Source organism: Hydractinia symbiolongicarpus, chromosome 15, assembly GCF_029227915.1.
Source record: "Hydractinia symbiolongicarpus strain clone_291-10 chromosome 15, HSymV2.1, whole genome shotgun sequence".
NCBI classification, from domain to species: Eukaryota; Metazoa; Cnidaria; class Hydrozoa; order Anthoathecata; family Hydractiniidae; genus Hydractinia; species Hydractinia symbiolongicarpus.
Genome location: NC_079889.1, coordinates 1,381,146 through 1,397,763, shown reverse-complemented (window position 1 = coordinate 1,397,763; position 16,618 = coordinate 1,381,146). Strand labels below are relative to the sequence as shown.

The following is a 16,618-nucleotide window of genomic DNA, read 5'->3' as shown; positions in this document are numbered from 1 at the left end:
TTTTATAGACGTCTTAATAAAGCGTTTTATACACGTCTTACTAAGACGTCTTAAATAATATTGGCCATGGACGTTTAAAAGACTTCTAAAACTGTCTGATGTAATTTAGACGCTTTGTGCTGGCTGGGATGTAATTCTTATAAAGAAGATGTATGTTGCTACATTATTTTTTGTTCGTCACATTAAAATAGAAATAATATAAAGGAATTTTATAAATATTTTTCAAATTTGAAATTTGAGCTATTTAGTAATTAGGAAAAAATTTGACATCAACATTTTTTTACCCACTTGAGACTACTTAATGGTTGCGCGACAAATGAGGTAAGTTTTTTTCGACAACTTTAGAAAATAGAGAGGGGGCAAATAATTTCCTCTACAGAAATGTGGATCTCCCAAATAGCCCAACAGGAATAGGGCTAAGGGGATCCACAAACAGTTCATATTTTCATTTGGTATGTTCAGAAATACTAATAAAGCACTCCATAATAAATTCACTTCTAGTTGTAAAAACACAACTATAATATTTTTAATGTTTTAATCATTTATTTACAATATTTTATAACAACTTAAAAATATTTTTACATCAACAACAAAGTACGTACAACATTTCGATATACTATCTGTAGCCTACACTTGAGGTTTTCACCAAGTTCAAATCAGAAATAGGACATTGCTGTTTGATATTAATTAAACCAGATATGGGACATGTATGGGTATTTATAAAATTATGGAACCAAAATGTAGCTAACATTGAAGCTAAGATTTAAATATACTTTTACAAGGAATTCATTAAATTCTTTTTTTACTGTCAAAAATATACCAGCTTCGCAACAAAGTAGAGAGACAGAGTAGAGACACGTGCCAATATACAGACCCCCAATTTTTTATTAAATAAAAGTTTTGAATTCATGTTAGATATATCAAAGTTGATATTAAAATGTCATTTCAAGTTCTTTGACATTTAAAGTGGAAACATGAGGCAGTGGAAACATATCATCCTCCATTGTTTGCTCGCTTAAACTGTCCATAAATGCCATATTTCTAGCGTAACTGTTGAATGACAGAGTTAAGTTTTTAGAGTTATCGCCAGAGTTTGTTGTTGTGTTGTTGCCATTCATTTCATCAGAAAATAGAACATCTCCTTTTAGAATCTGACTAAATGAACATTGAAGTGGTGACGTCATCTCTTCATCGTCGGATGAGTTGTTGTGTAAATACACGTCATCTGATACTTCGTATGGATTCATTGTTTGATCCTACATGAGAGAAAACATATTTAGTTAGTTCTTTGTATCCAATTAAATAATGACATAATTTTTATTCCTAACTAACCTGGCTGCATAGGAACTTCTGAAGAAATACAGAAAATTCATTTTGTTCATTTGATGTAGGAGAATTTGTATATTGATCAATGCCACAATTTCTAAAGTGTTCATCGACAAGATTTTCTACGTTGCTTGAAACTGACTTTACATTACCGCCATCGTTTCTAGAAACTTCTTTTTTATTAGCATCTCCCCTATAATGTGAACTATCTCCATAATTTTGTTCTATTGGAGATGATGGTGGAGTTAATGTTAATAAAGTTGTAAAAGCTGGATCATTTACTTCTCCATATCTTTTACTGAAGGAATCGTTCGGTAAAATATTCATCTTTAGAAAGTTTTGTGTTGCTTGTAGCGATGAAAATGGCGGAAGAGGAGAGTTGACTGATTTTTGTTGAACCTTTTGAGTTGTATTGTGTTTAGTTGGAGGTTTTGTTGGAGCTCCAAACTTTGATTTCGTGACTATATTGGAAATCCTTAATCCTTGCTCTGTTGTACCTAATATATAAAAGTTTTTTTTAAAAATTGTTTAAAAAGCAGGACAAAATTTCCAAAAATTTATTTTCCATAAGACAAAAAAAAACTACCACAACAAAATATTCCGTTGGTACTATATGTAGTAGAGAAGTGTTTCTATTTTCAGAGAATTTAATATATTATTCCAACGGTGATAAACTAACAGCAATATTTTTGTTGCCCGAAAAACGTAATGATTGTTGATTAGTTAACATTAAGTATCTACGCAGGAGAGTGTGCATTGCATTTAATTACAGAACGATTTCGTTTACCTTTGATTAGTTTTTCTGATAACTTTTGAAGTTCTGTTTGCTCTTGTTTATAAAATCTTGTCTCCGTGATAAGTAACAAATATTCATCTAACATCATTCGTATTAAATGAAAGGGACCTATGAGTAAAAAAACAAAATTTATAAATTATCCATATTTTGAAGTAAAACCCATTCTTGTTCCCTGCTCCTCCTGTCTTCTTTTATATCGGTATGGCGAGAGCCAAGAAACAAGCACTGGAAACAAGGTTAAGTAAACTCGTGTATTTTAAATTCTCTCTGCGCTCTTGTCCAGTATACAGTACATCACATCGCAATTTCGCCTTTTTCAGTACACTACATCGCTATTTCGCCTTTTTCGGTACACCGCGCCATAATTCTGTCTTTTTCAGCACACGATACCACAAATTCGCCTTTTTCAGTACACCACATAGCAATTTCCCTTTCTCCGGTACACTATATCGCAATTTCGCGGCTTCGTAATTTCGCCTTTTTTGTACACCGCATCGCAATTTTGCTTCAAATTACACAAATAACTTATATAAGCACTGTTGTAGCCAACCTAAATCTGCTCCAAAAAGACTTGCAGAAATTATATTAATAAAGCTTTTTTATTAATATTCATGTTAAATCATTGCTTTTTTATGTCGGACTTAAGTGCTTACCATATGTCCTTGAATTATTTAACGTTAACATATGCATGACTCTTGTACCAAAAAATGACCAGGATAATAAAAATTCTTGTGCGCGGAGTTTGAACGATACATAATCTGTTTCGCAAAACTAAAGTGAAGTAAAGTAAGATAAATATAAAACGAAATATACATGCACTCCCAAATCATTATTTTATACCAATATTGCAGCATATTGCAGTAAGTTATTTTAACCCTGTTTTCGTGTAGCTGATATTTTTATCACCCCATAGGATCATTTCTAATAACAATTGTTCTGAAAGAGGTATAAGGTATAATTTTTACGACTTTCATTCTTTTCCTCCATTGCCAGAAGATATGGAAAGTTATATTCCGGTTACTTAAATAAAAGTGGAATTATAGTTCATTTTGTTGAGTTAGTTAGAAATATATATCTGACCACTATTATATGAACATGGCAACGCAATTGTTGTTGGTGTAAAACTATTACATCAGGATATTCTCTTTTTGTTTGGTTCATTCACGGTCTATATACACAGGTTTTTGTCATCCAATTAATTGCTCATCATTTAGAGCTGTTGTCAAAAAGCCCTAGTGTCTTACATTCCCATGCAAAAATTCACATCGCATTTGTGTTAAGTATATAGAGACAGACCTTTAATACTTGGGTTTGATAAATTCCTTCCAACCACTCGATATAAGTTTCGACTGAAGCTTCTCCACGCAAAAGTTCTTTTAATTCTCGCAGATCTAGACATTAAACAAACATTAAAATTGATACTCAGAATTTCTCCAGATTAATTGCGTCCCTAAGTCTCTTTCAACGGCAACCAAAAATTTTAATGAAGGGAAGCCTTTGCAGCAATGTCAACTGTTCAATTAGGCAAGAGCCAAAAATGTCTGCATAAACTGTTGAATGCTACGTAAAACAATTGGAATCGTAGTCAGTATGAATTCATCACGTGTTATTCGTACACTGCCCAAATGTTTTGTCATTGCTACTGATAATTGAATCACACTTTTCTCAATTATACACCTTTTCTACAAAATGGTTTTTGTGCCACATATAATTAGGAAATGCTGTTCTTTAGCTGACTTTTCGTGAAGCTAACTAAGATACTCAGCGTCCGTCTCCCAATTGATCCATGCAGATAATCAATTCGTTTTTGAAAAATTATAACCTTTTCTGGGGATAACTTTTTTTGGTCAGAGGGTAAGTTACAAATATATTCCTACGTTTCTTTATTTGTTCTCAATTTTTTGTTTGATTGATTGATTTATTGTGTGGTCTCATTCTGGTTCTATGTTAAGTTATTATACTGTGATAAAACCTTTTAAAGTCATATAAAATAAACCTATTATCTTATCTGAAACACATATTAAAGCAACATACATTCTTCGTGTAGATCATTTTGGTCCTGACTGCAGTCAACTGTTGTGTAAATAGCTTGTGCTCCAATGGATTTGATATCCATACTGTCAAGTTCATTGAGTAGATTGGAGGCTATTGTTTTATCGGATAATACTTCCCGGAACGATTGAGCAAGATGGAGAAAAGAAACTTGTCTTTTTACTGCTTGGACAAACCTCCGTGCGACTAAATAAAAAGAAATAATTAAGGTGGAGGAATTTGAAATAAAGATGTTCGCAAAAACTGGTGTTTACACATCGTCAGGTGTAGATAACCATTTAACAGCATTAGCTGACAAAATAAAACTCTACAATTGCATAACAACAGAATTACTGCAATAATTTATAATGAAAATATCAACAAAAATAAAAACAGTAGTCTAAATGTTGTAGCACCAAAAGGCATTTAGTTTGATGGGCATGGGTGTCTTTTAAAGTCGACTAATTTTTCAAACAGTCGGCTAAGATGTCATCTGCAACTTCTCCAGGGTTCATTTTCCCAACTAAAAACTAGTTATTGTAGATATTATAATGTCATAAACAAGTTTATTCTTGGCTACATTTAAATAGCACTGCTGTCATCGAAGGCAATAATCGTTATCATCTTTGGCTATTTATTAGTTCAGGAAATAATTAGCAAAAGTTGATTTCAATACTCTAAATATTTCCTCAACTAATAAATAGCCAAAGATGATTACGATAACAGTTGTAGTTATGGAAACGGAGCCCAGAATAAACTCGCTTGTTCATGGTATTATTCAATGAAAATGACTGAACAGGTTGTGGTAATATTTTTTTAAAGTTAAAAAAATAGTTGCTTTACACACCTTGGAGTTTATTTTCTATTAGCATAGTATTCCCATCTTTTAAACCATCCTGAAGCCATACTTCTAAAGACTGCACAAAATTTCTGATTTCTGATAATGATCTAGATAAGACAAACATCAAATATACAGCTGTAGATATTACTTCCGTTTATGTGTTCAGTATTCATGTTATTGTGGAAATGTATCATAACATAATAGTTTAATAGGCAAATTTTCAGGAGATCCCTTTACCATCAACGGGTAAAGTAAAGTGATGTTAAGCATCTATTTACATATATGTATTTATAAATACATGCACAACATCACTTTACCATGGTTGGAGAAGGATCGCCCAAAACGCCTACTAAATATCATGATCAAGAAATGATAAACTTTCTGCAATAACCAAATACACAGTTGTAGAGATAGTACAGTACAGTCCAGATGTAAGCTTTCATTAAAAAAACAATAGGATAGCGAGTTCCTTTCAAATTGCGCGAAAATAATTGCTTCGTGTTAAAAACAAAAGCACAGCAAGAAACATTGTTTAAAAACAATACTCTGCGCGAGAATAAATTAAACGTGAAGGCCATTGAATTTTATTTTTTTGTAACAACGAAACTAATTATAGTAACGCGATTTTAATCTCGATTTATTTAAAAAACACAAGATCTTTTAAAAAACAACAAATCCAATGATCTAAATATTTATTATCGTCGAAACATATTTTTTAACATGCAAAACTTTTAAAAGTTCTTTTTATAAAAAGCAACGTTTAGCAACGCAAACGGAAAAACCCTACGTTCGGAACTTTTCCGTTCGCGATAAGTTTTCGAAAACAAATTAAATTTTAATACCGAAGAAAGAAAAGAAGCTCTATCTCTTAAAAGATTTAAACAAAGCATCTCGCTGTCTATTTAGTTTTCGCGCAAATCTTTAATTTTATAAAACTATCAAACAATGGCTCGCCGTGTCACATTGATAGAGTTGATAACATTTTAAATACTTAAAAAACTATCTAACGAAGCTTTCCTATCGCCGTTCTTCGTTCTTTAACTTTCTAAAAAATCATTTCTATCGCCGCTCTTCGTTATTAAACATTTAAAATGCGATCTAAAAAAACATTTCTATCGCTGTTTTTCGTTTTTAAAATTTTAAATACACAGTTGTAGAGAACACGTGGCTGCGTATTAGGTTACGTTATGTTATGACTGCTTGTCTAGTCACTGACATAACATACTTAATAGGAGGTCATAGATTGATAATGATTACACAATTCTTTTTGAGGAACAATGAATTCAAGATTGTGAATCTTCACTATAACATCAATTCAAACAAGATACCCTATTTTCCACATTTTAAAATTTTTGATCATTCAAAATAAATTCAAAGCAAATCTGGTCTGCATTTTATTACTTACTGATCTGTTATTTCTTCCAATGTTACTGGAACAAGTATGTCATTTAAAACCTGAAAATAAAAAAAATCATCGTACGCAATTTGGAAATTGTTAAACTATTCAAGGAATGGTGACGGTCCATCCCATGGGTAATATTATTCTAAAGCACACCTTGTTGGTGCGTTAATTCACCTACTCGACTAACAAAACCATGTAAAGGCTACTAACTAAAGAAACTAAGAAATACACAAAACACAATAAAATGCTAAACGTACCATATACATGATAGAATCGCATATGCATACCAAGCTAACAATTTCTGGTACTTCAAACAATGACTTTAAATGTTTTGGAATACCTTGCCAGAAATGAACTAGGTACTGATGAATCTAAAAAATTATAAGCAAATCAATGTAAAGAACTTAGACAAGAAATTGTCTTTTAATTATCTTGTATACACGTGTTTACTAAATGACAGATCAAAAGATGCTTCAGGAGGCTTAATTTGAGTTTTACACGTTCATACATTGAATTTTCATTGTTGCTAGGTGCACTGGTAACAAAAGAAGACAATAACACCTGGGAAAAAGGTTGCTAAGCATGTGACTAAGTCACCGGCTTCACTTACTCCTTCGTAGTTTTTTGAAACTGCTGTATCAAGTATGCATTGACAATGTGTTCGATACATTATCATCAGTGTGTCCATCTAAAAAATCACAACGACGGAGAGTTAATGTGGATAAGCGCGATGTGTTCAAGAAGTATAAAATGTCACCAACGACAACATAAGAAAAACAATTTTCTGTTCTCAGAACACCAACGACAACATAAGAAAAACAATTTTCTGTTCTCAGAACGACAAATTTTTGATCATTCTTTAACAATATATCCCTTAAAGAAGTGCGCTTGATGTTAAAACTATGAGACAATCTCTTGAAAGTAGAAAAATTGCAGGTATGCAACGCTTTTTTGGAGAAAGAAAAATTCATTATTCAAAACTCCCCATACCTGACGCGCTTTTTGTATCAACCTTTTCCTTAGAAGAACAAAGGCGTACTTATCTAACATTCAATTCAACTACAAGCTCAGAATCACTAACCCCTATGTGTTGAATTCTTTTGTAAAAATAAAAAGAACGCTGTATGTAACACTAGCCTAGGAGTAGGAATAGGGAAAATCTACGTGAGTTCTACCTACTTAACACCCTAACATACACAGTATTAAAAGTTGCTTACTTTACACATTTCAACGTTATTTGGGAGAACAAGTTGCGATGGTGATGGAAAGTCCGGTAACAAAGTGCCTGATTTAGCTGATGACATAATTTTTCTCGAAGCATCATTCTAAAACATTAACACAAAGAAATATATTTGTGACACGTTTTTTTCCCTGTATCTATTCATATTTGAGTTTTATATTTATATATGTGTGTTATATTCATATACCTTTTCTTTTACAAATTAAGTTGGCAATTGTATTACTATTTCATTTATTTTTTTACGTAATTCCTATTTGACATTTTTTCGAGTCATCCAGCCACGTGCCTTACCTGCATGACCATTGCAAGGTCATCAATGCAAAAAAGTTTCTTTAGCCTGGGGAATATTTTACATTGATATTTAAATATGATTTTATTTTCAGCTGGTTTATGTTACATGTCTATAAAAATAGATTGGAGGCTAAACTTTAAAAAATATACATACCTCACTCAACAGCTTTGATCCGGAAAACCTAAATTATACAAAGTAAATTTACATAATAAAACAAACACATAAAACTTTACGCTAAACCTCAATTCGAAAGTAAGATTTTTATCCCACTTCCTTCTCTTTGCCCAAAACGTCAAAATCAAAAAATGTAATGTATTTGAGTCATAAATCTTGGCAAATCAGAAGTACTTGAACATACATTCGCGTGAAGCCTGTGAACTGCAAGTCAGTCTAAATACTATTTCTATTCTCCAACAATCGATGTTTCCTGGTGTAAAATATTTAAATGTCACAAGATTTAACACCTTTTAGTTGCAATGACGCTTAGCATGCACATTTAGATTTGTGATTCACCCCCCAAGTTTAATAAAAAATTGTTACAGCACAACTCCCAATCCTGTATATTTAAACATATACCTTGTCAGTCCTCTTCCAGAATAAACCGTGTGATAATAAGATGAACTTTCTTTGATAGCCACTCCATAGTAATGATATCTGCAAAAAAAGGGAAAATGATAAAGCCGTATACATTCATCTTGTTATCACTATTACCTACGACAACGCGTAGAAACCACTCTCCCTCTCTTTTTCTCATATCTCATTTGTTTAACTATGGAGGTCTGGTGCTAGCTAATTCTCACTGCTCGGGAAGCAGAGAAAGTGAAGGAAATTTACATATTTTCAAATTGTCATCTTTAACGAAATAAAATTCATTTAAGATCAACCTTTAAAGCAATCACATAAAAATAAGCACAGCCCTCTTTGCATAGATCCTGACTAAATAAGCGGAATCTTTATTCGGGCCATCCCGGTTTTCATGTGACATAATATTGTGACTTGTTAAGAAGATCTCGGCAAGAGATTCCGCCTGTTTAGTCTAGCTGAGTTTTCTCATATGAACCCCCTAAAAATCGATTCTGCGCCCTTGTTCATTAAAAAGAAAAAACACTTACTTGGAATTACCTCTAGTACCCAGTCTTCTAGTTGTAAGCTCTGGAAATTTCTGTCGAATAATCTACAAAAAAACATGGAATTTAAATGGAGTTCGAAATGGTCTGCGTTTTATCACATCGTGAAGTATACTACCTTTCCAAATGTAGCTGCGCATGCAGGGCGAAATTTATACTCCTGACAAAAGTTGAGGTAGTGAGCATACATGATACATCGAGGCAAACATACACCAGGACATCTGATAAAATTTTCTTCCAGCCTAAGAAAATTGTTAAAAAAATACTACCCTTGGTGGATAACCTTGTGTTCTTATTTAGAGATAATAAACAATTTTTTTTTATTTTAATTTATATTTTAATATTATTACTTTAATATTCTTATCTCATAGTGTTTTTCAATTTTTTGAATAATATAATAGACTAGTTTTCAGCCCGTGGAAAAATCCACGAGGTCGCCCGTCCTTTATATATCGTGTTTCATCTTTCCTTAACAGACAGAAAAACAGACAGTCGATGGCTATTATTGTAGAGATGTGCCAGAGCTTTTAGCTAATGTTAATTTTGCTACTTTTTTTTTTACAAAAACAGAAGAATACCGCAGATCTTATTTAAAAGGCTTTCTACGATGTTAAAATATCCTCCTCAGAGTATGGTATAAAAAAAATGGCAAAAAATATCTCTGTTGCTGTTTAAATTGCGCTTGTATTGGGCTAGCATATTGGTAATGTTCCATGTGGTTCCTGTCTATATCAAGGGGGGTGTTCACGAAGCGAATTGAACGGCGAATTCGACGGCGAATTGTATCTGAGCATGCGCAGTTTTGATTTTCGCCGTTCAATTCGCTTCGTGAAAATCCCCCTTAACTTAAGTTTCCGCAACATTGAGATTGGTAAGCTTTTTAAAACAACTTTTTGTGTAACAGAGAGATCTAAACAGTTATTCAGTGATAAAACTTACAAAATTTTACTTTTATTACATGGTAATATTTTTCTTGCATACATAATGTTTTCATTTGAATACATTCTCTAGTGTAGAAATATTCACGAGTTTCTTTTATAGTTTGTTAGTTTACTTTTCCAAAATTGAATTGTCTTTGAAGTAACTTTCTACTTTTTACTGTTGAATATTTTGGTTTGTTGACAAAATAAAGAAGAAAAGCGATAAAGAACATTTTTGAAATTGAATTTTATTCTACTTCTTCTAAATATTTGACCTCGTAAATATACTTTTTAGTGTTTTAGTTTTTGTAAATGTCTTTGGTCTCCATGAGATACCGCCATCAAACAATCAAACAAACAAACAATCAAACAAACAAACGAACGAACAAACAAACGAATGAACAAGGAAACAACTCGTGCAAATCGTCGCAACTAACTGTGAATAATTTTACTAAAGATTTTTCAACCTAAAGTTTACACAAGAGTGTAAAGAAATATGATCTAAATTAAAAAAAGCGCTCATATCAGCTGATTAAGCAATGTTGGAATACCCAGGGTTAATTACCCTAAAACAACCGTGGGTTTACAATGAATTTGGATTTTCAGAAAATGCTGTTTAAAAGAAACCATGCGTTTTGGTAAGACTATGGGTTTCAAGGGTTTTTAGTACATTCTGTGTTAATATCAGTTTCAACTAGATTTATATCAGTAGAATTTCGGTAGATAGCAGGTTTAGAATTTAAAATGTACTAATTATCGCCAACCTCGTTTCCACAATTTCTCGCCTTTTGGACATTAGGGCTGTCAAATAGGCGAGAGACAATAAGCAACAAACCCTGGTAACAAGGTTGAATTATGTCAATTGTTGCGTAGCGAATATATAAACAATAACAACGCACAACTTAGTGCCCAGGCTGTATATAGCAACAAAACAAGCAGTGAGAATAACACTGTTAACTAAGTTGTTCCTACCATTTTAAGGTTTGGATGGATTGTTCTTCTTTTGTTGTAAGAAATGGTGTGCCATCCTTTCGATACCCCAATATACCTAAATATAATTACAAAATGCAATGAATACAGACGAAAACTTCCCGAATATGACCTCTTTTTTCTAATACATTTCAGTTTTTTAGTACGTGTTTTTTAACAGCAGAATCTTAACGGTAGAGCTTAGGTTTTCAATTTGCTTGCGTCTTTCACCAGCCATATACCTTTATATAATCTAGTAATCTTAATGTTTGTTTACAGTTCTAATCAAGTGTCTTGCTAAAGAAATAGTATTAGTGAAGTTTGGGAGGGGAATGGTGGAAACACGTTATGTATCATCAGTTATATATTGTTGCTTTGTTCTTCAAAACTTTTTCGATTTTTGCATTGACTAAATGAACCGCAGAACGCTAAATTATAGTCCATCGTTATTAAGAAACTAGCCGTCAACCCGTGGAAAAATCAACGGAGTCGCCAGTCCTTTTTTATATCGGATTACGTGTTACAACAGACAGGCAAACAGACAAAATACGGCTATTATTATAGAGGAGGAGTTGAGAAACTAATGGTGAGTGTGTCATTCTAAAGGGCAAGTGTACACTACACGTCTGCTATTTCGAATGCAGGTAATTCAAAGTTCTCCTGTTTTAAAAAAAATTCTTGGTTTTTTGTTTATGATGCTCTTATGTTTACTGCTATTTAATGCGACTCTCTTTCCCAAACTCGAACTTATTTTCCGATCCTTTTGCGTGTTTGAATAAACTGATGAGTGATGTAGAAGAAAAGCGGCCTTAACATAATCTATCGCATTTTTCAACGCCGATTTAAATATGCCTTTGTATTTAAAGCGCGGACAAAATAGTTTTACGCCCGCTTATTTTCGCCTAAGTTATTCGCAACAAACTCTACGTACTGTTAAAAGAGGCCTAATGTAGATCAAAACTCAGGATTACTAAATTTCAGCTGAGTTTTTTATAAAGGGTTCATTCAATAATTACGTAACACCCAAATAGGTCATTTTTACCACCCCCACCCCTTGTAACGTATCGTAATAAATACCACCCACACCCACTCTTCTTGTTACATAATATTCCGAATCTTGAAAATCCTTCATGTAACAGATAGTAGGCAATCCAATGCGCTAATATTAGAAAAAAGTACAATCTATTCAGCATGGTCCCAAACATGTCTTCGTTAAATGCGAAATGGAAGTGTAATGGAAGCTAGACAGAGTAGGAATGTAAAGGTCGGTTTCCATTAGCATAAAAATTGTTGCAGTACTGTTGTACAACAGTCAAAACGTTTTTTTTCTTGTACAACAAAAAAAAACGTAACAGATGTTGCACAACGAAGTTTTGTAGAAATAGAAATTTTTCTCTCTCTACAACAGTTGCACAAAAGTGTTGTATGGCAATTACTAACTTTAATGTAAACCGACCTTTAAGAATGAGGCAATCAATTCTTGCTTTGTTACAATTTGTGATATCAAAAAGTATTCAACTTTGATTCTTTCACATTGTATTGTTCGAGGAAATAGCAAATCTAGTCGCATGGATTCGCTACGATATGTTATTTATCGATATTAATCGATAATTTCTTTTATTTATATTCTCATTATAAAAATTCACTTTTTCTATTAAATTGAGAAAATTATATGTTGTCAATAAAAACATTGATTTATAGTTACCACGGCCACCACGTGATATATGATATCATATAGGTGCGTAATTTAATACGATTTAAACATACTCAAGCTGTTTTAAAATACTATCCTGGAACATTAAGTTCTGTTTGTTCAATCCTGGTTGCACACGTCAAGGAAGAACTTGTCACAACAAGCTAAGCTGTATAGATCACGGTGCTATCAGAGGATAAGAGGATAAGACCTAGACGTCTTAAAGCTCTCGATTGTATTATAATGTTATATTTAGCTGCGTAGTACATCCTTTTTATGATTAGTTTTTAACAAGTTCATAGTTTTTTCTTATATTTTCCTTATCACAACAACCCAACGCATTACAAATTTGCAATAATAAACAAGGGGAACAGAAGGGTGGGGTGTTTAGCAAATTGACAAATTGGAATGGTGCAGCAATTGAGGAAGTTATAGAATAATAAAAAGAATGTGAGGGAAAGTCTGGTTAATTTTTGTCAATTTATTAACACCACTATGGTAAACATCATTCATTGTTTCTTTCGACTTCTTTTTTCTTTATATACTATTTCAAATTGATTACAAGCAAAAGATAAAATGGCTGGATGTTACAGATGAGCTCAATACTGAGTAAATTAATAACTGCGGGGGGATTGGTTGAGAATAATTAACAATCAGGGTGAGAGGGCTGGGCGGGTGAGGTGCTATCATCCGATACTCTAAGGTGGAGAAAAGTGTCTTTGCAGTAAAACCTAGCAGTAGTACGTAGTAGTACTTAAATAAATTGGAGCAAGCCTGGGGACGAGTTACTAAAGTAAGCAAATTGTTATAGTTACTCTTTCTACAAGTGAAAGGTGGCCTGGGTACTAATTACATAAAAGTTACAAAAACTATACATTGACAAAAAAAATGCCATGAGAAAGAATATGTGCGAGTTCAAATGTTTAAACGGTAATCTGGGTACGACTTGTTGAAACTTTTTTGTAGTATTTGTAGATAGTAAACCCTGGGTTTGCAATAAAAAGTCAAAACAAACAAAATGAGTCAATTTATTTGATCTAAAAGATTACACGACCATTAACTCTGCAGAGGTTTGTAACATCATCTCCGACTTGAGAGCTTGATGGCCATTTTGTATTTACAGTGGCCAAACTTACCGGCTTAAATCTTGTTATATTTGTCAAACAAAGCGCATCATTAAACTCCTCCAACCTTCTTGTTTCTTAATTAATTTTTTTTCGCGTATGTTTATTATTGATTTGGTGTGTAATTACATAAACCCACGCTTTTTTAAATTTGGATTTCCATATATAAATATATTGGATTAAATAATTTTTAAGCTTTAAAGACCTTCGTAATTCGCGTAGCTATTTATTAACGGCTTCGAATTTGACAGATTTTTCCTTCTGTCCAGACTAACTTTTGAAGATTTAGCATGATATTATTATGTCATGAATATTGATATTCATAGATTTCTTCATTTTTTTGAAAATTCGTTACGGTGTATAAGCTTGTATATAACCAGCCTTGGTCGCAGGTTTTTTACCAATTGTTTGTCATTTTAGGGTCTAACAAAGTTGAAGTGCCGAGGGGAAAGTTTATATATGACATTATATTTAATTAATTCTAGAAATCCATACCGGCTAACCGGCCTAAATCTTGAAACTTCTCATAACACGCACGAAAATTTTGATTTAATTTATTTATTTATCCTATTCTCATTCAAATTCCGTATGATGATTTGAGAATAACAGTTCTTGTGTTAACTTTTTAAAACATGCAAAACTGACTTCCATATTTTTCAATTTTAAATTTTGAAAACGAATGAAAAGTGACCCAAATTTAAACTTTAAACCCCCCATATCGGACAATTCTAAACCCGTTTTCTGAAATATTTATTCCGTTTCAACTACGGCGGAGGATCCATGCAGACCAGGGTAGATTAAATGGCAAATATGTTTTCTTTTTAGTTTTTTATAAAGAAAATCAAGGGCTCATTTTTCGTGTTATGTTTACACAATGACTTTATTGACTGTCCGTTTTTCACATTCCTCTGTAACTAACTAACTAATAAACAGACTTCCAAAAAATTTATCTCCTCGGACACTTTGATAGTAATGGAAAAACATAATTTGTTATATCACTACATTACCTTTTTCAGAAATCTTTCCATCTGAACCTAACCGGTGCCTTCTCTTCTCACGGATTTTTCTCACCTTGCTGTCCGGAGATTTGATCATGCTTATTTCTGCGCATGTTTCCGGTTTGAATCTAACATTTCCGGAGCTTAATATTTCAATTTTGGAAGTCATAACGAAGAACGGCAAAAAATGAAACAAGTACTATCAAATATTTTGTCGGTTAATAATTCTGTTCCTTTCTATTCAAAAATTCTTCCTGTTCTTTTTTTTTAATCCACAATTCTATCAAACCCATAAACAAACTTCCGGTGCTGTTACACAACCGCGTTCATCCAGGAAGCGTGCACAATAGTTTAACACCAACAATGGAGCGTCTGTACTCACGCAAGGTGCGAGAAATTAACACAGATTAACAGTCTCTTTTCAACTTCTTCTTCTTCTTGATTAAAACCTTTATGATATATTTTTCTTTCTTATAAATTATTTTTTCTTTTTCACATCCGTTTCTTATAGAACTGAAGTAGCAAACAAACGAAATATGAAGGTACCCATTATTCAGATTTGTTAAACTCGCGCATGCGCGTATGTACATATACCCTATTCAATGGAACACAAACATGGTACATCTTTGAAGTCTATATTGATTTCACATGTTCTATATACTTCGTACCCAGGACTTTCGAAATTGCCCCTTTGTGAAACATACAAGATTTGGAAACCAGGTGTTTTTAGCATGATTATCAAAAAAAAATTGTTAAAAATTATTATTTTTTTTAAATTGGTGCACTTAGAGCCTGGTATTTTTTTGTTACGCGAAAGATGATCTTTTAGCAAGTCCTGGGGAAAAGGTTGTATTGTTTAGAAATTAGAAAAACGGTTTTCTTTTAAACTGCCTAACGGTTTTCTTCATCACACGTGTTGACCAAACATTCGCCATTGAATTTTTACGTAGACAAAAAGAGTGACGTCACAAAATATAATATTTTCAATCCCTTAAAGATCAGTCTAAGTAAATTATGTATTTTCTTTTATTTTTGTCGCATTAATTTCGCACAAATAGCTTTTCTTTTCATCTTTTTGTATAGTCTATTTCGCCTCAATTTTCTTATTTGAATTTTTTTTACGTGACTCTTAAAAACATCTTTCAGAATCATATTTTATGTCAATTCCATCACTTAATGACAAAATATGCCGGCATACCAATTTATCTTGTTCTCCGCCATCATTCTTCCGTGGCTTAAATGTAGGGAAGGCGGACTTTTTAAAATCACATGGGGCGCGATTTTAAAGCACATAATATGAAGTACTAGCCTAAATTCTAAGTTTTTATAAATAATTTTTTTATTATTTCAATTCCTTTTTAGGGTAACTGTGCTGTCATTGCCTACGGTTGGAAGAATAATACCCCAATTTTGCTGGACTAAACATAGTTTATCATATACTCTTACAGAAAAACGATTTTCGAGAACCTTTTTTTTATTATTAGCAGTTAGGGCATTACTTGACACCCTTACTATAACAGACAGTTAATTCGCAGAGAAAGTGTAAAATTATTTAAGGGAAAGCTCTTGGTCAAAATAAATTTTCATCTAAATGCAAAAACAAACAAACAAGTCAACACAATTTTTGCAAAAACAAAAACTCTTTGAATATATAAAAGTAACATAAAGCAAATAAAAAGTGTTATGATCATACTAAAAATAATAAATATATAAATAATAAGTATAAAACTAAAGACACTAAGGTTAAATAAAAAATATTAAAGTAATAAAAATAATGAGAGATAAAAAGATACCGATATTAGCTCTGTGTCAACAACAAAAAATATTACTTTTTAAAGTTCAAGCTCCTCTGGTCAATA

At 32.4% G+C, this 16,618-nt stretch overlaps 1 protein-coding gene across 1 annotated transcript; it reads right to left on the bottom strand.

Annotated features, from left to right (window-relative positions):
• Positions 1-490: 490 nt before the first annotated feature.
• LOC130628938 (DNA-binding protein RFX6-like) lies at positions 491-15,332 on the bottom strand. The gene is made up of 17 exons (XM_057442002.1): positions 14,769-15,332; positions 10,948-11,023; positions 9,174-9,297; positions 9,041-9,102; positions 8,505-8,582; positions 8,082-8,109; positions 7,614-7,721; positions 7,007-7,084; positions 6,654-6,767; positions 6,400-6,449; positions 5,001-5,101; positions 4,157-4,360; positions 3,419-3,513; positions 2,776-2,893; positions 2,114-2,230; positions 1,333-1,823; positions 491-1,256 (listed from the first exon to the last, which is right to left on the bottom strand). The coding sequence occupies exons 1-17, from the start codon at positions 14,926-14,928 to the stop codon at positions 933-935; spliced, it is 2,328 nt and encodes a 775-aa protein (XP_057297985.1). The 5' UTR covers positions 14,929-15,332; the 3' UTR covers positions 491-932.
• Positions 15,333-16,618: the final 1,286 nt, after the last annotated feature.